Source organism: Coregonus lavaretus (genome assembly GCF_964263955.1).
Source record: "Coregonus lavaretus genome assembly, contig: HAP1_SCAFFOLD_5018, whole genome shotgun sequence".
In the NCBI taxonomy this organism is placed as follows: Eukaryota; Metazoa; Chordata; class Actinopteri; order Salmoniformes; family Salmonidae; genus Coregonus; species Coregonus lavaretus.
Window position 1 is genome coordinate 20,001 of NW_028164001.1, and position 24,078 is coordinate 44,078.

The following is a 24,078-nucleotide window of genomic DNA, read 5'->3' on the forward strand; positions in this document are numbered from 1 at the left end:
GAGTATAGAATAATCTATAGACGTAATCATTTTAGAAGTGTGTGTGTGACTTTTAAAATGTGATTAAAGCAATTATAGTGTTACTGAAATCAGATCAGATTAGAAGGTAAGCAGGTGGATTTCAGTGTGTTACAGCTAGATGAGCCTTGGCCTGGGGGTCCTTTGAGGGGGTAAACACAGGGTTAGAGGGATAGAGGGGAAACCCACCATACTCTGGGACCTGCCCTGTGCCTCTCTTCAGGAGCAGACGCACCCGCCGGCCCCCTGACTTGATGAGCTCGATGGCCCGGGCGTGGGTCATGTCCCTGGTGGTCTCCCCGTTGATCTCAATGATCTGGTCCCCTACCTGGAGAGGAGGATAGACAAGACAGTGAGAGAGTGAGAGAGATAGACAGATAGATAGATAGATAGATAGATAGATAGATAGATAGATAGATAGATAGATAGATAGATAGATAGATAGATAGATAGATAGATAGATAGATAGATAGATAGATAGATAGATAGATAGATAGATAGATAGATAGATAGATAGATAGATAGATAGATAGATAGATAGATAGATAGATAGATAGATACTGTAGATAGATACTGTAGATAGATACTGTATATAGATAGATAGATAGATAGATAGATAGATAGATAGATAGATAGATAGATAGATAGATAGATAGATAGATAGATAGATAGATAGATAGATAGATAGATAGATAGATACTGTAGATAGATACTGTATATAGATAGATACTGTATATAGATAGATAGATAGATAGATAGATAGATAGATAGATAGATAGATAGATAGATAGATAGATAGATAGATAGATAGATAGATAGATAGATAGATAGATAGATAGATAGATAGATAGATAGATAGATAGATAGATAGATAGATAGATAGACAGTGTGTCTGCTGTTTGTGTGTCTTGTTGCCATGCAGATGCTGCACAGACAATAAATAGACAATAAACCACTGTGACAATAACCTCTAAATCACCAACCCACTGAGCGCCCCGTGTTATATAAACATGTGTTATATTGCGTGACAAGTTCACACCAATTCCCTGATTAGATGAACAAATTATGGAAGAACGCTGGCACACACTGCCACAACCACCAACGCAATTATTTCTTGGCAGGCCTCTGAGATAAGCACACACACTACATATTAAAGTACAAAATTAATAAGGCTAATTTATTGTGGATCACAATTCATTAGGATCATTTTGGATCTATAACTCATGGTGGTGCAGAGGGATCAGAGCGGCCAGTGTAAAGCGTTCATCAGAATTAGCACTCATGAATGTGGTGTCAGTTGTCATTAATTCCTGCAGCCCGTTTTTATAATGTCATTTAGATTGAATTACGGCAGACAGACTCTTCCCTGCAAGTGGGCTGAGACTAAAGAGGATACCCTCCTGAATACCAATGTCATCGGCGTTGTTAATTACGTACCAAACGGAAGAAAATGGACTGAAACAGGGAGAGAGTACCTGAATCCGTCCAATAAGAAACAGTTGTTTTAGTTTTCCGTTGCAAAACGTATACCTAATGAATATGACCCAGGCCTAAACATAGCAGCTGAAGACCTGGTAGTAACATATTCATTACACTAAGTAGACTACACCTCCTTCCAGCACTACAGTGAAAAGGTTGTGACCTCTCTATGACTACAAGATCAAGGTCGGAGGTCAATAGTATATGCATATCCCCTGAAGGATCTCACTAACACACTTCCTTCACTTGGAATGGGACCAGTGCCCTCTTGACTAATAGTGTAGGAGACCACGTGCTGCGGCGCCAAATGTATAAACCAATTACTATAACAAATGGAAAAGTCCTCGGCTAATAGTGGAAGTAATTTAAAAGTGAAAGGAGAGAGAATCCGCCCAGCAACAGAGAGAGAGAGGGGAGTCATTAAGTGTTATTAGGCTGATCTGAGCGGAGCTGGGCAGCCCGTCCAGCTACACCTTCTGACAGTTAGTGAATGGCTGAGGCCGGCCTGAGTCAAATTGATGGGGAGTGACTGGGGGGTGGATGGGAGAATTGAATACCAAGCCGACAGCTTCCTCAGTAGTATGACCTCCAGGGTCCAGATGAAGCATGGCTATCCTTGGATTGTCTCTCCTCTAGATGCTATCTCGAGTTCAGCCAAGCTTACTAAGGATGTGTCTGAAACAGCACCCTATTCCCTATATAGTGCACTTTTGACCAGTCTGAGCCTTATTCCTTGGCCGTGTAAATAGTAGTATACTATATAGCCAGCCGGGTCAGCCCAGTTCATTTCAACAACGGTGTTAGATGATCTTACCTTTCCCCCTCGACCATTCATCTCCCCCATGATCAGAGTTCAAACTGGGCCTGTGTGTGGCGGACTGCAGAGTTTGAGTGGGCCTTTAAAGCTGTGATTACTGAAGGATAAATCACAATACCGGCCCGGGCGTTGAAGAGAGAGACACGGACCGTTAGCTATCCTTCATCTCCAGACGGATGGGTTTGGGCTTGGGCGAGCATTTACCTCGCCGTGGCGGAGTGAGAGTAATATCCCCACGGGGAGTTTTACACACAGGTTCATTACAGATAAGGAATGTACAGTGATGACGCTATTGGCCCACACTAGAGAGATTGGGCAGAGAGAAAAGTGTGACGGGTGGAAGACGATCAAGATACTTTAGGAGATATAGAAAAACTGCTATGACAGACTTGTAATATACTCTTTGATATCGGAAAAGTAAAGTGAGATTTCCGTATTTTTTGTGCCATAAAGTGGTCAGAGTGTCTCTGGATGAGCATAGCAGGCTACAAGAACATATACAGTTGTTGAGAGAGAGTGACTCATACTTTGATAGAGGTGATGGGAGGAAGGCGTGGACTTGGGGAAAAACTAAAAGCTTTGCACGCTCTGCATCTTTTTACAAAGAGTCGTACATTTGAACTTCAGTTTAGAAAATAATTGTCTTCTTTTTCTTTTTTTCTTATTTTTTACAGATGGTGACCGGCAGATAGTACCCTCTATCCCTCGAAAGAACATTACGAAACTGACAAACGTGAAAACTATTACTGGTAAAAGCAGCCACCCTTTAATTATTAATCTAAATGTTGATAGTACCTAATGTATTATTGACTAGACTAGAGATATTTTTCTGCTGCCTGTAAACCCACTAACCCAGCATGTCAAAACATCCCAAATCCTTCACACACTCAGCCACACTCAGCCATTTTGCATTAGCAGATTATTTTCTTACAGGGCTTAAAATGGCAATTTGCTGCCAAGATAATAATCAGTCAATTAGAACTAGCAAACAATTATTATTAATATCCCACTAAACCAGCATTGGGAGAGAAGCTACTGTAAGTATGTTGTGGGGAAGTGTTAGTTCAGCGCAGGATGTGACATCATCATCAGCCTACCCTCATCCTCCCGTTGCGGATGGCGGGTCCGTCCTCGGCCAGTCGCAGGACAAACAGGTCCATCTTGTACTCCCTCCCTCCACGGATACTGAAGCCAAACCCCTTCATACTCTTCTCCAGCTCCACGGTGAAGAAGTCAAAGTCCTGGAGAAGGAGCAGGACACATTCAGACAACAGGCAGTAAGAACCAGGAAGGAGGGGAAGGCCATCAGTCACCATCACAAAAGCTAATGGCCATGTGTATTACTATAGCCTGGTTAAACCAGACTGAATGCTGCGCTCACCATTGTTTAACTCAGTGCAGAATTCAGTCTGGTTTAACCAGGCTAGAATTACCACATCTTCCTCGTTAACCTCTCTACCTGAACTACTGTTTCTTGCTTGTCAATGCCCATGTATTTCAGTTGAATGTATTTGACGGCTTTACATGCTAAAAATAAAAGTAGCATGTAAAGTAAAGGTAAAGTAAAAGTTTTCAGACATCCCAGGTCAATACTGTATTGATGAGTAAAGGATCTGACCTGGTAGACCTGTGGCATCTGTGGCATCTGTGGCTGGATCTGTCTGTAGTCGTGGGGCACAGGCATGGGGAAGTGCCTGGGGTCAGTGGACAGCTGTCTGTAGTCCATCAGAGGAGGGTGTCTGTAGTCCAGGGTGGGCGGCTGGCGGTAGTCTGCTACAGGAGGGTGTCTGTAGTCCAACGGGGGCTGTCTGTAGTCTGTGAATGGAGGCTGTCGGATGTCCGGTTTCACGTCCTGCCTCGCTTTCACCTCTGACCTGTAACTAACCAACCAATCAAGTTAAAGGAACATTTCCCACTGGGCATTAACTGGTTGAATCAACATTGTTACAACGTAATTTGTCAATGTATTGTCACGTGGAATCTACGTGGAAAATACATTGGATTTGAAAAAAGTAATCAACGTAAACTGCTGTTCTGAGGGTGAAATTTCAACCACATGATTATGTTACATTTTACATTTTTGTATCCAGAGCGACTTACAGTTAGTGAGTGCATACATTATTATTATTATTATTATTATTATTATTATTATTATTATTATTATTTTCATACTATTGTATAAAATATGTTGAATTTGTACATTTAAAACAGTGTCAGATCTTCAAAACAATAGGCTGGGAAGCACCTCCTACTGGAGAATTGATCTACCTACAGCTATCCTTTGGTCTCCAATCAAGGGTTTTAACCAAGCCCTTCCCTGCTTAGATATTATATTTGTCACTGACTATTACCACTGTGCTATCTTGAGAATGATTGTTTCGAGATCTCCACTTAAAAACTAAATAGATTCACTGTTGCTATCAAAGTCATTCCGAAGGGTAGGTTTAACAGAGCAAATGAAATCTGACCATACTTTATCACTCATATATCATCAATGATGCTATTTAGGCCTACAGTGGGGGAAAAAAGTATTTAGTCAGCCACCAATTGTGCAAGTTCTCCCACTTAAAAAGATGAGAGAGGCCTGTAATTTTCATCATAGGTACACGTCAACTATGACAGACAAAATGAGAAAAAAAAATCCAGAAAATCACATTGTAGGATTTTTAATGAATTTATTTGCAAATTATGGTGGAAAATAAGTATTTGGTCAATAACAAAAGTTTCTCAATACTTTGTTATATACCCTTTGTTGGCAATGACACAGGTCAAACGTTTTCTGTAAGTCTTCACAAGGTTTTCACACACTGTTGCTGGTATTTTGGCCCATTCCTCCATGCAGATCTCCTCTAGAGCAGTGATGTTTTGGGGCTGTCGCTGGGCAACACAGACTTTCAACTCCCTCCAAAGATTTTCTATGGGGTTGAGATCTGGAGACTGGCTAGGCCACTCCAGGACCTTGAAATGCTTCTTACGAAGCCACTCCTTCGTTGCCCGGGCAGTGTGTTTGGGATCATTGTCATGCTGAAAGACCCAGCCACGTTTCATCTTCAATGCCCTTGCTGATGGAAGGAGGTTTTCACTCAAAATCTCACGATACATGGCCCCATTCATTATTTCCTTTACACGGATCAGTCGTCCTGGTCCCTTTGCAGAAAAACAGCCCCAAAGCATGATGTTTCCACCCCCATGCTTCACAGTAGGTATGGTGTTCTTTGGATGCAACTCAGCATTCTTTGTCCTCCAAACACGACGAGTTGAGTTTTTAACAAAAAGTTATATTTTGGTTTCATCTGACCATATGACATTCTCCCAATCCTCTTCTGGATCATCCAAATGCACTCTAGCAAACTTCAGATGGGCCTGGACATGTACTGGCTTAAGCAGGGGGACACGTCTGGCACTGCAGGATTTGAGTCCCTGGCGGCGTAGTGTGTTGCTGATGGTAGGCTTTGTTACTTTTGTCCCAGCTCTTTGCAGGTCATTCACTAGGTCCCCCCGTGTGGTTCTGGGATTTTTGCTCACCGTTCTTGTGATCATTTTGACCCCACGGGGTGAGATCTTGCGTGGAGCCCCAGATCGAGGGAGATTATCAGTGGTCTTGTATGTCTTCCATTTCCTAATAATTGCTCCCACAGTTGATTTCTTCAAACCAAGCTGCTTACCTATTGCAGATTCAGTCTTCCCAGCCTGGTGCATGTCTACAATTTTGTTTCTGGTGTCCTTTGACAGCTCTTTGGTCTTGGCCATAGTGGAGTTTGGAGTGTGACTGTTTGAGGTTGTGGACAGGTGTCTTTCATACTGATAACAATTTCAAACAGGTGCCATTAATACAGGTAACGAGTGGAGGACAGAGGAGCCTCTTAAATAAGAAGTTACAGGTCTGTGAGAGCCAGAAATCTTGCTTGTTTGTAGGTGACCAAATACTTATTTTCCACCATAATTTGCAAATAAATTCATTAAAAATCCTACAATGTGATTTTCTGGAAAAAAAATTCTCAATTTGTCTGTCATAGTTGACGTGTACCTATGATGAAAATTACAGGCCTCTCTCATCTTTTTAAGTGGGTGAACTTGCACAATTGGTGGCTGACCAGAATTCAATTAACAATAGACAATACAATAGGTCTAGGGTTTCAAGCTCTGGTTGATTTCAAATGTAATGATGTTTAGTTATATTGAATTGTGTTTAGTTGTCAACGCAACCAAATATCAACATTTGAAGGAGATGTATCTTCTGCTTGGATAGTTCCATCTGTGCCACTGACTTAGTCTGGCTTTAATTCCAGTTTGTCTACAAATTAATAACTGATATGTTGGATTCACATCTCCATCTCAACGAAAAATACAAGTTAAAGAATAGGACTAAATCAAATCCAACTTGAATTAAAGTGCATTTAAAGTGCTATGCTATCTCGAGTTCAGTCCTATTCTTTAACTTTGACTGTTGTGTTGACAATCAAACACAATTAAATGTTTGAAATACAATAAACAATGAATAGCATATTAACTTGTTGACAAGTTTAACACATTATATGTTGGATTCATGTCTCCAACTCAATCCAAAATACAAGTTAAAGAATGGGATTAAGCCAGTGGCTCAGATGGAACTATGCAATCAGTAGATACATCTCCTTTAAATGTTGATATTTGGTTGCTTTGTCAACCAAACACAATTAAATATAGCCTAAATGAAGGCTATCGAACAAACTAATGTAACATTCAACGTTAAAATTAGTAACACATCCAGGGCCACATTTTGAGGTTGAGTAACTATAAAATCCTTATTATGTAATCATATAAAGCGTGCATGTACAAGATAGCATGTATAGGTTGTCGCAGGTCTGTGGAGATCTTCACAATTGCTGTAATAATCTGTGCAGAATCTTGAACAGCATTAATCACCTGCACCATGTACTTTTAATGTAATCTCAATTGCAATCCAGATCATTTGGTTCTGCTATTAGATGAAGCACAGTGATAACACATTAATCTGTTGTATAAATAAACAAAATATCTGGCATTGTATTCCCATTTGAACTTTGCTGTGCTTTTAAATGGTTGAAAGCGCAGTGACAGACATTTGGGTGACAACTAAACCAAAAACCTGACATTGATTTTCTATTGGAATTTGGTTGTGCTTTTATATGGTTTAATGCATAGTGATAACACATTGGAAATTGAACTAACTTTTGGCTGTCTTTTTGAGTGGGTGAATATACAGTATGTTGTAGTCTCATTGATCAAGTTCTCAACCAAATATTACCCAATTACCCACGTTGAAATGATGTAGTGTGCCCAGTGGGTTTTCACTACAAGCATTTCATATGAATGCTCCAACTTCATTCAGTTAAGTGCTTTGTGAAGGTAATGCTCTCTGAATCAATTCATGTCAAATTCTAAGTTATTCAGAAATACCCTGTTTGTTACAATCAAACTACCTTTGAGGCAATACTCTAGTGGTGGTACAGTGAGGGAAAAAAGTATTTGATCCCCTGCTGATTTCGTACGTTTGCCCACTGACAAAGAAATGATCAGTCTATAATTTTAATGGTAGGTTTATTTGAACAGTGAGAGACAGAATTACAACAACAAAATCCAGAAAAACGCATGTCAAAAATGTTATAAGTTGATTTGCATTTTAATGAGGGAAATAAGTTTTTGACCCCCTCTCAATCAGAAAGATTTCTGGCTCCCAGGTGTCTTTTATACAGGTAATGAGCTGAGATTAGGAGCACACTCTTAAAGGGAGTGGTCCTAATCTCAGCTTGTTACCTGTATAAAAGACACCTGTCCACAGAAGCAATCAATCAATCAGATTCCAAACTCTCCACCATGGCCAAGACCAAAGAGCTCTCCAAGGATGTCAGGGACAAAATTCTAGACCTACACAAGGCTGGAATGGGCCACAAGACCATCGCCAAGCAGCTTGGTGAGAAGGTGACAACAGTTGGTGCGATTATTCGCAAATGGAAGAAACACCAAATATATATGATTGTCACGCCCTGGCCTATAGAACTCTAGCTAGTTTGGTCAGGGTGTGAATATATTCTAGGTTTGTATTTCTATGTTTGGCCGGGTGTGGTTCCCAATCAGAGGCAGCGGTCGCTCGTTGTCTCTGATTGGGGATCATACTTAGGCAGCCAGTTTTCCTGCCTGTGTTGTGGGTTTTTGTTGTGTTCCTGTTTTAGGCTTGTGTGTTAGCCTTTGGACCGTCACGGTTAAGTTTTGTTATTTTGGTTACTGTGTCGTGTGTTTATTCTTTAATAAACATGTACGCCTTTCACGCTGCACCTTGGTCCGTCCCGTTCCTTAACGTACGTGACAATGATCATGAGAACGGTGAGGAATCAGCCCAGAACTACACGGGAGGATCTTGTCAATGATCTCAAGGCAGCTGGGACCATAGTCACCAAGAAAACAATTGGTAACACACTACGCCGCGAAGGACTGAAATCCTGCAGCGCCCGCAAGGTCCCCCTGCTCAAGAAAGCACACATACAGGGCCGTCTGAAGTTTGCCAATGAAAATCTGAATGATTCAGAGGAGAACTGGGTGAAAGTGTTGTGGTCAGATGAGACCAAAATCAAATTCTTTGGCATCAACTCAACTCGCCGTGTTTGGAGGAGGAGGAATGCTGCCTATGACCCCAAGAACACCATCCCCACCGTCAAACATGGAGATGGAAACATTATGCTTTGGGGGTGTTTTTCTGCTAAGGGGACAGGACAACTTCACCGCATCAAAGGGACGAGGCCATGTACCGTCAAATCTTGGGTGAGAACCACCTTCCCTCAGCCAGGGCATTGAAAATGGGTCGTGGATGGGTATTCCAGCATGACAATCATCCAAAACACACGGCCTAGGCAACAAAGGAGTGGCTCAAGAAGAAGCACATTAAGGTCCTGGAGTGGCCTAGCCAGTCTCCAGACCTTAATCCCATAGAAAATCTGTGGAGGGAGCTGAAGGTTCGAGTTGCCAAACGTCAGCCTCGAAACCTTAATGACTTGGAGAAGATCTGCAAAGAGGAGTGGGAAAAAATCCCTCCTGAGATGTGTGCAAACCTGGTGGCCAACTACAAGAAACGTCTGACCTCTGTAATTGCCAACAAGGGTTTTGCCACCAAGTACATGTTTTGCAGAGGGGTCAAATACGTATTTCCCTCATTAAAATGCAAATCAATTCATAACATTTTTGACATGCGTTTTTTCTGGATTTTTTGGTTGTTATTCTGTCTCTCACTGTTCAAATAAACCTACCATTAAAATTATAGATTGATCATGTCTTTGTCAGTGGGCAAACGTACAAAATCAGCAGGGGATCAAATACTTTTTTCCCTCACTGTAAGTGAAATCTTTTTTTTCCCCGAACCACATGAAAAGAAACTCCAATCTTTTACAGAGTTGGCAATACATAAGAGTACTCAGAGATTTTGCGGAATTCTCCAGAGCAGGAGCGAGAGGACAATGACAGGGTACATTTTGGGCCCCCTATAGAGCTTGATAAAATATTCAGCCTAGGTCTATAAAGAAGCTATTTAGGTTAATAATTCAGGAGTCCATAAGAGTTAAGTGATGTTACACAACAAACTGGAGACAGGGAGAGTATACCTCACTCTCACCTGTAATTCTCTTAGGAACAGTGCTTTTACCCCAGAGATAAAAAATATATAAAAATAATACTGTGTTGTATACAGTGAGTTTTCCAAATGTGCTGTATAAGATATTTGGGACTTCCAGAGCATTGGGACTAGCAGACAGTACAATACTGAGGAAGCCTTAAAGATGACATTAAGCCATACACATACATTATCAACCATTTTAAATTATTTTAATAAATAGGACATTATAGGGCACTCAAATGCTGCATGTCTGAGTAAATTATGGCCATATCCTGATGGATCAATATTTAGAACTGGTCTGTGTGCTATGAATTGGTGTGTGTTTTTAAGCAGTGTGCGTCTGTGTGTGTGACAATCCGTTTGCCTTACCTGCTGTCGTGGGTGTAGATCTGGGGTGGGGGGGCTGGGGTCTGGGTGATGGGGCTCTGGTGGGTCAGGGAGCTGGGCTGGGTGACTGCAGGGCTGGGCTGGGTGACAGCAGGGCTGGGCTGGGCCACGGTGGGACTGGGCTGGGCCACGGTGGGACTGGGCTGGGCTTGGGGACTGTGTTGTTGGGTCACTACTGGGCTCTGCTTCTCTGAGCTAGGGGCTGACGGGCTCAGCTCTGAAACGCAGACAGACAGACAGACAGACAGACAGACAGACAGACAGACAGACAGACAGACAGACAGACAGACAGTGTCAGACAGACACAGTGACAGATCGATACACACCGCAGCATACACTATGCTAGACAGAGCCACATTAGCGTAATACACGGTGCATCTACTTCAAATAAATGTTAGTACAATGCTCTGTGTGTATGATCTACAGTAGATGCTCATCATAACCAGAAACAACCATGAAGCATTAGAAGATGGTGACAGAAACCGGAACAGACTCACTAGACAGTTTTCTCCCAAACAGACATATCACTCGCTGATCCATGCAAATAGTGCCATAGCCAGAGATAGAACAACTCATCACTTTAAAAAAGATGGTAAACCTGTTTAAACAGCAGTTTAAACAGCAGTCCCTGAAAGTCCCCCCACATCCCCAGTATAGAGTTCTCTGCTGACCCCTTGGCCCCCCCATTATCTCCAGTCTAGTGACCCTTGTCTCCCGTCTCACTCACCTTCCTGTGGTATGATCTGGAGGGTGACGCTGAGGCCGGCGTCCTTGATGAGCTTGACGATGTCGGCGTGGGGCATGTTGATGATGGACTGACTGTTCACCGCCAGGATGCGGTCACCAACCTTCAGTTTGCCACAGCGGTCCGCCGGGCTGCCGTCGATGATACGCCCAATCTTATGGGGCACGCCTGGGATGGGAGGAGAGGAGGAGGACAGTACACACAGAATGAGAGACACACAGATATGGTTAGTCGAGGACAGGTCTGAGTACAGGCTAATCTTACTGGTTGGCTGCTTTCTTTCCATCTCTCCCTCTCTTCTTTCTATCTCGCTCTTTTCATATTTCTCTCGCCCCCCTCTCGACTTATGTAAGAAAGCTGGCTTTATGCACGGCGAGCGTGGGCAGAGCACTACAGTAGCGTACAGTAGCCTAGCTACCTCAGATCTGAGGGACTGATACAGTCAGGAAACCATGTATAATTGAGATGGGTCAGATGGTTAGAGGAGGAGTACATGGTTAAAAAATAGAGGTGTTACATGTTTTATATAGTTGTGACCTCTTCCTCTCAGCAATTTTTGTCAAAATGGATATGGTTATCTCTGCTTGGAGCGACCGGATCTGCTGGGCTAAAATACATGAAAACTCAAGAGCATAATAATATGCCATTGTAATGTAAACAACTCATGGACGGACACACACACACACACACACACACACACACACTCACTCACTCACTCACTCACTCACTCACTCACTCACTCACTCACTCACTCACTCACTCACTCACTCACTCACTCACTCACTCACTCACTCACTCACTCACTCACTCACTCACTCACTCACTCACTCACTCACTCACTCACTCACTCACTCACTCACTCACTCACTCACTCACTCACTCACTCACTCATTCACTCACACACACACAGTCACTCACTCAAACACACACACAGAGCAGCACTCACTGATGGCGGCGGCGGTCTCGGGCCGGTTGAGCGAGCTGATGATGACGAATCCAAACCCTTCACTCTCCTTGCGGTGGATAATGACATCACTAGGTGGCTGCTGCACGTTGGAGGTCGGCGCCCCGTCTGTGGTGCTACCTGTACCCATGGCTGCAGTGGGTGGGGCTGCGTTGTTGCCAGGATACGTGACATTGGTGAAGTCGCTGCGTGGGGAGCTGTGCTGGGTGGACACGGAGCCGGGGCTGCGGCCGTTCTCTGGACAGGGCTCTCCTGTGGGGGGTAACAGAGAGCTGAGTTAACCTTTGATGCTCTCATACCACACCACATTGAAGCCCAGCACAGCAACACAGCAACACAGCAGCAGAGCACTCATCAATGGACAAAGACTGGCGCTGTCTGGACTGGCTATCAGGTCACTAAGGCCCCTCACAGAAAGGGATTTCAGCTAATTAGCTAATCACTTTCAGCTAATCACTATCAGATCAGAGAAAGGTCACGGTTTCTCTCACACCTTATCGGCTGTATTGTTGCATGCAAAAGAGCCAAAGATATTTTTAATCCAAAAGAAAACCTACATTGAAGATATCTGTAGATACAATCACTAAGAACTAAGATTCCCCCAAAAACAAGATGTCATGTTAGAGCTCATTACATCTCCTTCAGTGATCAGGGTTGAACTGAAGATAGTGAGAACAAGGAGAGAGAAAGAGCTTAGACCTCTGGGAGAGACAGAGTCTTGACACCTCCAAAAGTGTTACTTTGAATCAAACGTTGAGGGATGAAAGGCAAGACCACGGACGACAGGGATGAGTCAGATTGGAGACAGAGGAGGGGAGACGGAAGGGGGAGAGGGATACAGAGGAGGGGAGACGGGAGGGGGAGATGGAGAGGGAGTCAGAGGGGGGGAGACGGGAGGGGGAGAGGGAGACAGAGGAGGGGAGACGGGAAGGGGAGAGGGAGACAGTAGGGGAGAAGGGAGGGGGAGAGGGAGACAGAGGAGGGGAGAAGGGAGGGGGAGAGTGAGACAGAGGAGGGGAGAGGGGATCTCACCAGGGTGACTGTGCTCTCCTCCCCAGGCACCAAAGGCAGCCGGAGCGTAAGCTGACATAAGGGAATGGGGAGGTCTGAGGGGGGAAGGTGTGTGTCTGAGTGTAGGGGGGAAGATGTGTGTGTTTGTGTGTAGGGTGGAAGGTGTGTGTATGTGTGTAGGGGGGAAGGTGTGTGTCTGTGTGTAGGGGGAAGGTGTGTGTCTGTGTGTAGGGGGAAGTTGTGTGTCTGTAGGGGGAAGGTGTGTGTCTGTGTGTAGGGGGGAAGGTGTGTGTCTGTGTGTAGGGGGGAAGGTGTGTGTCTGTCTGTAGGGGGAAGGTGTGTGTCTGTCTGTAGGGGGGAAGGTGTCTGTCTGTAGGGGGAAGGTGTGTGTCTGTGTGTAGGGGGGAAGATGTGTGTGTTTGTGTGTAGGGTGGAAGGTGTGTGTATGTGTGTAGGGGGGAAGGTGTGTGTCTGTGTGTAGGGGGAAGGTGTGTGTCTGTGTGTAGGGGGAAGGTGTGTGTCTGTAGGGGGAAGGTGTGTGTCTGTGTGTAGGGGGGAAGGTGTGTGTCTGTGTGTAGGGGGGAAGGTGTGTGTCTGTCTGTAGGGGGAAGGTGTGTGTCTGTCTGTAGGGGGGAAGGTGTCTGTCTGTAGGGGGAAGGTGTGTGTCTGTGTGTAGGGGGGAGGTGTGTGTCTGTGTGTAGGGGGAAGGTGTGTGTCTGTGTGTAGGAGGGAAGGTGTGTGTCTGTGTGTAGGGGGAAGGTGTGTCTGTCTGTAGGGGAAGGTGTGTGTCTGTCTGTAGGGGGGAAGGTGTGTGTCTGTCTGTAGGGGGAAGGTGTGTGTCTGTGTGTAGGGGGGAAGTTGTGTGTCTGTGTGTAGGGGGGAAGGTGTATGTCTGTGTGTAGGGGGGAAGGTGTGTGTCTGTATGTAGGGGGAAGGTGTGTGTCTGTGTATAGGGGGGAAGGTGTGTGTCTGTGTGTAGGGGGGAAGGTGTGTGTCTGTCTGTAGGTGGGAAGGTGTAGGTCTGTGTGTAGGGGGGAAGATGTTTGTCTGTCTGTAGGGGGGAAGGTGAGTGTCTTCCTATAGGGGGAAGGTGTGTGTCTGTGTGTAGGGGGGAAGTTGTGTGTCTGTGTGTAGGGGGGAAGGTGTGTGTCTGTGTGTAGGGGGGAAGGTGTGTGTCTGTATGTAGGGGGAAGGTGTGTGTCTGTGTATAGGGGGGAAGGTGTGTGTCTATGTGTAGGGGGGAAGGTGTGTGTCTGTCTGTAGGTGGGAAGGTGTAGGTCTGTGTGTAGGGGGGAAGGTGTAGGTATGTGTGTAGGGGGGAAGATGTGTGTCTGTGTGTAGGGGGAAGGTGTGTGTCTGTGTATAGGGGGGAAGGTGTGTGTCTGTCTGTAGGGGGAAGGTGTGTGTCTGTCTGTAGGTGGGAAGGTGTGTGTATGTGTGTAGGGGGGAAGGTGTGTGTCTGTGTGTAGGGGGAAGGTGTGTGTCTGTGTGTAGGGAAGAAGGTGTGTGTCTGTGTGTAGGGGGAAGGTGTGTGTCTGTGTGTAGGGGGGAATATGTGTATCTGTGTGTAGGGGGAAGGTGTGTGTCTGTGTGTAGGGGGGAAGGTGTGTGTCTGTGTGTAGGGGGAAGGTGTGTGTCTGTGTGTAGGGGGAAGGTGTGGGTCTGTGTGTAGGGGGAAGGTGTGTGTCTGTGTGTAGGGGGGAAAGTGTGTGTCTGTCTGTAGGTGGGAAGGTGTGTGTATGTGTGTAGGAGGGAAGGTGTGTGTCTGTGTGTAGGGGGAAGGTGTGTGTCTGTAGGGGGAAGGTGTGTGTCTGTGTGTAGGGGGGAAGGTGTGTGTCTGTGTGTAGAGGGGAAGGTGTGTGTCTGTCTGTAGGGGGAAGGTGTGTGTCTGTCTGTAGGGGGGAAGGTGTCTGTCTGTAGGGGGAAGGTGTGTGTCTGTGTGTAGGGGGGAGGTGTGTGTCTGTGTGTAGGGGGAAGGTGTGTGTCTGTGTGTAGGAGGGAAAGTGTGTGTCTGTGTGTAGGGCGAAGGTGTGTCTGTAGGGGGAAGGTGTGTGTCTGTGTGTAGGGGGGAAGGTGTGTGTCTGTGTGTAGGGGGGAAGGTGTGTGTCTGTAGGGGGAAAGTGTGTGTCTGTGTGTAGGAGGGAAGGTGTGTGTCTGTGTGTAGGGCGAAGGTGTGTCTGTAGGGGGAAGGTGTGTGTCTGTGTGTAGGCGGGAAGGTGTGTGTCTGTGTGTAGGGGGGAAGGTGTGTGTCTGTAGGGGGAAAGTGTGTGTCTGTGTGTAGGAGGGAAGGTGTGTGTCTGTGTGTAGGGCGAAGGTATGTGTCTGTGTGTAGGGGGAAGGTGTGTGTCTGTGTGTAGGGGGGAAGGTGTGTGTCTGTAGGGGGAAGGTGTGTGTCTGTCTGTAGGGGGAAGGTGTGTGTCTGTGTGTAGGGGGAAGGTGTGTGTCTGTGTGTAGGGGGAAGGTGTGTGTCTGTGTGTAGGGGGGGAGGTGTGTGTCTGTGTGTAGGGGGGAAGGTGTGTGTCTGTCTGTAGGGTGGAAGGTATGTGTATGTCTGTAGGGGGAAGGTGTGTGTCTGTGTGTAGGGGGAAGGTGTGTGTCTGTGTGTAGGGGGAAGGTGTGTCTGTGTGTAGGGGGAAGGTGTGTGTCTGTGTGTAGGGGGGAAAGTGTGTGTCTGTGTGTAGGGGGGAAGGTGTGTGTCTGTCTGTAGGGGGAAGGTGTGTGTCTGTCTGTAGGGGGAAGGTGTGTGTCTGAGTGTAGGGGGAAGGTGTGTGTCTATGTGTAGGGGGGAAGGTGTGTGTCTGTCTGTAGGGGGAAGGTGTGTGTCTGTCTGTAGGGGGAAGGTGTGTGTCTGTGTGTAGGGGGAAGGTGTGTGTCTGTGTGTAGGGGGGAAGGTGTGTGTCTGTCTGTAGGGGTCTGCTACACTCACTACACAGCATGTTCTTGCAGCTCTACAATTCATGTTCCAACACAACAGCTGGAGTCCACATAAGGCCAGAGGAAGGAGAACTCAGGCCTCCTTGGAGTAGGATGAAGTTGACCCTAGAGGATGATCTAAGGTCAGATTTCCGTTTTCCTCCCTAATGATTAAGATTAGGAGTTTTCAGTAAACGGATCCTAGATCTGTCTCCTCCCATCCTCTCACCTGGGCCCTGTAGCCTCCTCCTGATGGTGAGGTTGACCTGTCCGTTGCGGGCGGCGCCGTGCATTAGGTCGATGACATAGCGGTGGGGCTTCCCCGCCACTGGGATCCCGTCCACGAAGATGAGCTCATCGCCCGGCCGCAGGCGTCCGTCTCTGTCCGCCGGGCTCTTCTCTATGATGGCCCCAATCAGGATCTGTTTATGGGAACCAGACCAATCAGAACGCATAGAGAGCTAGGGGTCAGGGTTTTAAAAGTCGGTTGACCAATCAGAGGGCTGCATTCATAGAAGGACGACATTGAAGTGATATGTAACCATGGTCAAGTAGACAATAAACATGCAGTGAGTAACTGTATGTGAAATGACATGTATAAGTGGTTGTTATATTAGCGGTGCTTATGAATAGATAAGTGCGCTCCATGTTTGCGCTAAGTGTTACTCTACAGACAATGAACCAGTAACCATCCACAGCAGCATCACCAGTCTCTCAGTCAGTCAGGGTTCAGGGTTCAGGGTTAGATATGTGTGTAGTGGGTTAGAGAGGAGAAATGACAGGGTTCCACGCCCATCCCATACGAGCCTTCTCACGGGTGTCCGGACTCACAGGCTGTCCCGCCTCGTCTCCCCCCAGGATGCGGAAGCCGAAGCCGGACTTCTGCCTCCTCAGGTGGACCTCCACCTCCTGGTACTCTGCCCCTGGGGTCCAGGAACAGACAACACCTGTGAAACGTGTGGGCCTTGGAGTGCCCTTAGTCTAATGTCTAATGTATGTGGAGCCAGAGGATTATTGATCACACATTGTGGAAATTAACACATTAAATTAAAGGCACTGTGCAGTCAAAATTCTGTTTTTCCTGTGTTTTATATAATATTGTACAACAGCTGATGAAACTAACACTGTAAAAGTGTTATTTCCTGGTAGTTGCTGGTTGAAAATATAATCTACACAGGACCTTCTAATCAGCAGGTTTGCATGGGCGGGAATTTCGGCTTTCCATGGTGGCATCAATGCGGTACATTGGTTAATAGACCAATAACAAAGAGAGTTCCAAACCTCTCTGCCAATAACAGCTAGTTTTCTGTTTCCTCCTCCCCGCTCTTGCTAAATTCTTGCTTAAGAAATATTTGTTTTGCTAAAAAGCTATTTTTGCAAATATTATGGAAATCTATTACAGTAAGGTACATATTTGTTGCCCAGAATGTTTTTCATAAATGTTAGAATAATCCCAAATCCTCCCTGTGGGGGGTCTCCTTCAGAGCCACCGTACATACCTGAGTGGTCCACAGAGAAGGTGGTCCGCGGCATGCCTGGCTCTGTATGGGGGAGGGAGATTGAGGGAGCACCCATAAACAATAATACAACACACACACATTATCTTACAACTGTCTCACTCAGAGCAGACTACTAAAAAGACTGTCAGACTAGAGCAAGACAGACAAAAACTTCCCTCAGCACATTGTCTGCACAGAGTTCCTACATCATCCATTACACTGCGGAGAAGAAGTGCTTACGGCATTTAATACAGCTATCTTTTGTATGTGTTAGGGGAGCAGACACTCATCTGCAATCAGGCCTTTACTGGAAAGCAGTACGATTTGCGACGTAATGATATTCATTACCCTGAAAACCCTTTCCTATGAAATGAAGTAGAGCAGGTCAAAGTGACTGTGATGAGAAATGGGCTCTATTTTCAGCTGGTTTAATCACGGAGACCAGTGTCCACTGGGATACCAGAGGAATTAATTGAGGAAACAAAGATGGAGGATGACACAGAAGGAGACTGACTGACACAAGTCTTACCACGGAACCCATATACAGTGTTTTAAGTTTATATTAAACAATATTGCTGTAAAAAATACTAATGGATGTTGGCAGAAGACAAGGACAGAATGACCTTGCTAGCTAGAGGTTGATTTTGGTATATTCCAGACTGTGTGTTGCAGTTTACGTAAAGTACACAATTCATAAATCTCCATCTATCTCCAGCTCTCTTACATGCAATGGGGTCTCTTGTTCCCTACTAGAATAAAGACATCTAATTACAGATGTAGGATCTTAATTTGATCACTATTTTGTTGCTGAGAATTGTCCTACACAGCAGGAAATGGAAACTTGTAGTGTATTCAAGCTTTAAAACGCGTTCTAAAGTTTGTAATAAAAAATGTATCATCATCCCCTACAAAAAATGTATATTTATTATAATCCACATAATAATTAAAATGTCCTGTTGCTGCAGGATTATTTTCCAGCTGTAGTAAACTGACTCAAATTAAAATCCTACATCTGAAGGCAAAAACCTTCTTAACATTCAGTGGAAGCTACACTGACTTGTCTTTGGTTATGGGCTGTATTGGGAACAGTCCTAGTTAGATAAGGTTACTGAAAAATACCAATGTTCATCACCTATAACACCCACACCACCGAGGGAGACAAGTAGAGCAGTGGAGGCTGCTGAGGGGAGGATGGCTCATAATAATGGCCGGAACAGAGCAAATGGAATGGCATCAAACACCTGGAAACCATGTGTTTGACGTATTTGATATCATTCCACCTATTCCACTCCAGCCATTACCACGAGCCCGTCCTCCCTAATTAAGGTGCCACTAACCTCCTGTGAAGTAGAGTGTTCCTAAAAGTTGCCCTGTGCCTCCACCCTGTTAACCTAACTGACCCAAAACAAGTGTAGCCTAGCTGCGAACAGCACTTTGGGGGCATGTTACACGAAGGGGACAGATACTTAACACTAAACTGAACACGGGACTCAACCGGAAAACAAGGAAGTCAAGGAGAGAAAGAAACAATGGAAGAGCGAGAAACAGGGAGAGCAAGAGAGAGAGAAGAGAGAGAGACAGACAGAGAGAGAGAGAGAGAGAGAGAGAGAGAGAGAGAGAGAGAGAGAGAGAGAGAGAGAGAGAGAGAGAGAGAGAGAGAGAGAGAGAGAGAGAGAGAGAGAGAGAGAGAGAGAGAGAGAGAGAGAGAGAGAGAGAGAGAGAGAGATACAGATAAAAAGAGAGAGATGGAGAGAGGTAGAGAGGAAATATACAGAGAAAGAGAGACAGAGACCCTGGAAGGCTTTGACGTGGAGTTCTTCCGACAGCCCTGTCCTCTTTCATAAAGGTTGTGTTGGGTAAGCGTGCACACAGCTCGTCTCTCTATCTACTGTAGCCTACGATTGACTAAGGACCGCAGAGATTCTACCATAGAGAGGAGCAGAGCATCATCATGTCTACTGGCTGGACCCTCGCATGTCAATCATGAAGCCTCTATGGTACAGCAACCTGCAAGGACTTAACAGAAACTAGCACTGGTCAAAAGGATGAGTGCACTTTATGTTCAGAATCATACATTAGATATGACTATTGACGTTAAAAACCAATGGTATACTGTCATACAAAACTTTCTACAGTGCATATCTTGTTAACCCCAAAACTCCCAGTTAAAAGCTTGGTCGTACACTAAATGAACTGAAAGGAAGTCCCTATGGTTGTACCTCTGACAGGATCTCTAATGGCTAAAATATAATTGTTGGCTCCTAAGGTTTCCAGCTGTGTACGGCTGAGATATTCCTGAAAAAAAAGCTCATTTGATTATACACTCTGCAGAACATCAACTGGAGGCAGAGATCCGCGAGACATTCAGAGATTCCCCTAATGGGGAAGTCTGGGCCTAGAACAAATGTATCAACATCAAGTTATCTGTCAGCATTAAGATAAAAGTATCAACTCTTAAACTGTTGTCATACTCCATCATATTTACAGAAATACATCTACAGACAAAACAACATAATATATCTCATTCTGCAGGACCCAGTCAACCCAGACTATGTCCCTTTAGGAACAGAACAGGTGGTGCTGAGGCCATTGTTAAATTGTACTATGGAGCCCTGACTACTGTTCACGAGGGCTACAATGATTCATTCAAGAGGTGAGGTGTGTGTGTGTATGAGTGTGTTTGTGTACACCTTGATAGGTCCACCTGTTTAGAAGAAAATGAACCACTGAAACCCCAGACAGATATGAGGGGGCTGTTGTTGTTGTTGATGCTGATGTTGTTGTTGTTGTTGCAGTTGTGTGTTTTCAGTACTTACGCCTACTACTCTCATAGATAGCCCTGGACTTCTCATAGAGGTCATAGGGGTCGGGCCTGCTCAGATCAAAGCCCTCGGGGAAGGCAGAGTCTGGGAATGAGGCCCTGTGGAGGTGGCGGGTCAGGAAGGGGGCGTTGTGGGGGACAACGGGGGCAGACAGACTGGTCTGGGGGCTGCCCTGACCCCCTCCCTGGCCTTGGGCCGCGTCCCACTGCTCCAACACCTGTAAACACATCAGACATCAGGGCATTGGTTCAGTCTCCACCACCCCTACCCTGGTTCTCACCCGGTCCTTACTCACTGAAAACCCTATCTGAACATCCTTGAGACGTATGCAAGGGGGCGCTGTCCTGGTATTCTAACAACTTCATCTTAGACAAACCAAATGAGGTGAGAGCAAGCTATTAATAGTATACAGGTGGGGGTAGAGGTCTTCATCGATGTCATTGACTGTCATTCACTACAGCAGTCTAATATTAGTGGGAGTAATGCAACAAAGCAACATGAGCGCCAGCCGGTGGCAACAACAAAGATGAAGAGAGGAGAGGTGAAGAAATGTTTTAAAGAAGAAAAAAAAAAGGCCAAAGCTTATTAAAGCAGGTCCTGAAAAGCAGTGTGTTAATTATGAAGAGAGGGGGAGAGAGAGAGCAGCACAGACACACCAGCTCAGGGCTGCTGGGAGGAAGAGGGAGGCAGGCGCAGAGCATATTAAACATGTCAGTGTGCCACTGTCGTCGTCGTCGTCGGAAGATGGCAAATGGCCAAAGTGGGGACACAGAGGCTGGCTACGGCCCAAGACATTCTATGATAGAGACTGTAGTGGATGCAAGAGGGGCATGGTGATAGGAGGAGTGCAAACACACAGCATTCACCCCCCTCAGAGAATCTCTTAGATGAGCCTGTGTGTGTGTGTGTGTGTGTGTGTGTGTGTGTGTGTGTGTGTGTGTGTGTGTGTGTGTGTGTGTGTTCTGCGGCTATTATGGAATGTGGATGTGGTGGATAATGTGTGGTGTCTCTATTGTGGAAAACTCTATTGTGGTGTCTCTAACACACTCATGGCTCCATTTTGACAATGCAGAAAAGCAAGCAGTGCTAGTGTCAAAAGAGGCTTGTTTTGTCCCAATTACTCTCAGCAGCGTTTAATTCCAAACCACTCAGTGTGCGTCCAGGAGGAAGAGAGAGAAGCTGTAATGTATGCGGGTGTAAAACCAAACAAGACAGATAAATGATAAGTATATAAACAATGATTTCTCTTCCCATTCGAAATAAGTACCACACTGATTATTTGAAGTGATTTTCCAATTTTGACAAGCTGAGCTGCTTTCTTGTGTTGCACAAATGTCAGTTGTTTTTAGAAAATGGAGTTATGTAGAGTAGATCGTGAAGATGACATATTGATATGTTAGGATGAGACTGAGAATTATCGTTCTCTCTAATACCACCCGATAGAATGACTTGTTTGATATCAGGAGCTGTGTATTCATAGTAGCAGTTGTGAGATGACACTGCCAAGTCATCTGGTTCCATCAAACCAAGGCAATATCAAAGTGTTCCCACTCTGTGTGGTTCCACCCATCTCTGCTACTGACATATGGAATGTCTGAGTGTCTGGCCGTGTAATGGCAAGGTGACAGTCAGGGGATCTTATTAAGTCTGGGACCAGACTACAGCACTGTCACTCCCCCTACCTCCTCCTCCTCCTCCTCCTCCTCCTCCTCCTCCTCCATCTCTCTCCCTCCATCTATTATATGTACTAAGTGAAGTATGAAGTATGGCAATGTCTTTCCTAACTGGCCCTGAGAGGGATAAATAAAGTTGTTTTGAATTTTATTGATTCTCTCCCCCTTCTCTCTTTCTATCTCACCCTCTTTCCTTCTCTCTTTCTCCTTCTTTCTCTCCCCCTCTCATTTAGTCACAGGCAGTCAGGCTCTTTAAGACTGTAGGACTTGTATGTTGCTAGAGACTGCTGTTTCCTACACTCAACACTCTCAGGTCTGGCCATAAACTGACTCTGCATGCACACCAATAGTACTACATACTACGGTATATTCTGTCCATCACTCTCATGATTATATGAGAATATACTCATATACAGTGCCTTCGGAAAGTATTCAGACCCCTTGACCTTTTCCACATTTTGTTAGGTTACAGCCTTATTCTAAAATGTATTAAATTGATACACACAATACCCCGTAATGACAAAGCAAAAACAGGTTTTTAGAAATGTTTGCAAATTCATTAAAAATAAAAAACGGAAATATTACATTTACATAAGTATTCAGACCCTTTACTCAGTACTTTGTTGAAACACCTTTGGCAGCGATTACAGCCTTGAGTCTTCTTGGGTATGATGCTACTTGGCACACCTGTATTTGGGGAGTTTCTCCCATTCTTCTCTGCAGATCCTCTCAAGCTCTGTCAGGTTGGATGGGGAGCGTTGCTGCACAGCTATTTTGAGGTCTCGCCCAGAGATGTTTGATTAGGTTTAAGTCCGGGCTCTGGCTAGGCCACTCAAGGACATTCAGAGACTTGTCCAGAAGCCACTCCTGCATTGTCTTGGCTGTGTGCTTAGGGTCGTTGTCCTGTTGGAAGGTGAACCTTCACCCCAGTCTGAGGTCCTGAGCGCTCTGAAGCAGGTTTTCATCAAGGATCTCTCTGTACTTTGCTCCGTTCATCTTTGCCTCGATCCTGACTAGTCTCCCAGTCCCTGCCGCTCAAAAACATCCCCACAGCATGATTCTGCCACCACCATGCTTCACCGTAGGGAGGGTGCCAGGTTTCCTCCAGACGTGACGCTTCGCATTCAAGCCAAAGAGTTCAATCTTGGTTTCATCAGACCAGAGCATCTTGTTTCTCATGGTCTGAGAGTCTTTAGGTGCCTTTTGGCAAACTCCAAGCGGGCTGTCCTGTGCCTTTTACTGAGGAGTGGCTTCCGTCTGGCCACTCTACCATAAAGGCCTGATTGGTGGAGTGCTGCAGAGATGGTTGTCCTTCTGGAAGGTTCTCCCATCTCCACAGAGGAACTCTAGAGCTTTGTCAGAGTGACCATTGGGCTCTTGGTCACCTCCGTGACCAAGGCCCTTCTCCCAGATTGCTCAGTTTGGCCAGGTGGCCAGCTCTAGGAAGAGTCTTGGTGGTTCCAAACTTTTTCCATTTAAGAATGATGGAGGCCACTGTGTTTTTGGGGACCTTCAATGCTGCAGACATTTTTTGGTACACTTCCCCAGATCTGTGCCTCGACACAATCCTGTCTCGGAGCTCTACGGACAATTCCTTCGACCTCATGGCTTGGTTTTTGCTCTGACATGCACTGTCAACTGTGGGACCATATATAGACCTGTGTGTACCTTTCCAAATCATGTCCAATTTCGAGTCTCATAGCAAAGGGTCTGAATACTTATGTAAATAAGTGTTTTTTTGCTAACATTTCTAAAAACCTGTTTTCACTTTGTCATTATTGGGAATTGTGTGTAGATTGCTGAGGATTTTTTTTATGTAATCCATTTTAGAATAAGGCTGTAACGCAACAAAATGTGGAAAAAGTCAAGGGGTCTAAATACTTTCCGAAGGCACTGTAGGCACAGGCTTTGTTCCAAACTGAATTCGGAAGGCAGGGCATCATTAGTATTTGTGCCAACTTTAAATCACAATTCCAGAACTCCCCATGTCTCTGTTTTTAAACTTTGCATCCATGTTGGATTCTTTGGGCTACGGAAATCGTCCTGGAACTAATGATATCCAATTAAACCTGGCTTGAACTCTGTGTTGGGGGCGGTTGGCAGCTGCTGGTGCTCTGAAGCCTGTTCTG

General features: G+C 45.4%; 1 protein-coding gene across 1 annotated transcript in view; it reads right to left on the reverse strand.

Moving 5' to 3' along the window:
• The window catches only part of LOC311117588 (membrane-associated guanylate kinase, WW and PDZ domain-containing protein 2-like), a gene marked incomplete at its 5' end in the record, with an annotated part of 25,442 nt that extends 4,949 nt beyond the window's left edge, over window positions 1-20,493 (reverse strand). The window contains 10 exons of the mRNA XM_084192530.1: window positions 208-346; window positions 3,412-3,555; window positions 3,942-4,194; window positions 10,305-10,539; window positions 11,050-11,235; window positions 12,014-12,283; window positions 16,185-16,377; window positions 16,763-16,878; window positions 17,455-17,496; window positions 20,271-20,493. Of these exons, the coding sequence (XP_084048656.1) occupies window positions 208-346; window positions 3,412-3,555; window positions 3,942-4,194; window positions 10,305-10,539; window positions 11,050-11,235; window positions 12,014-12,283; window positions 16,185-16,377; window positions 16,763-16,878; window positions 17,455-17,496; window positions 20,271-20,493 (1,801 nt within the window). The remainder of the gene's footprint in view (window positions 1-207; window positions 347-3,411; window positions 3,556-3,941; window positions 4,195-10,304; window positions 10,540-11,049; window positions 11,236-12,013; window positions 12,284-16,184; window positions 16,378-16,762; window positions 16,879-17,454; window positions 17,497-20,270) is intronic.
• Window positions 20,494-24,078: the final 3,585 nt, after the last annotated feature.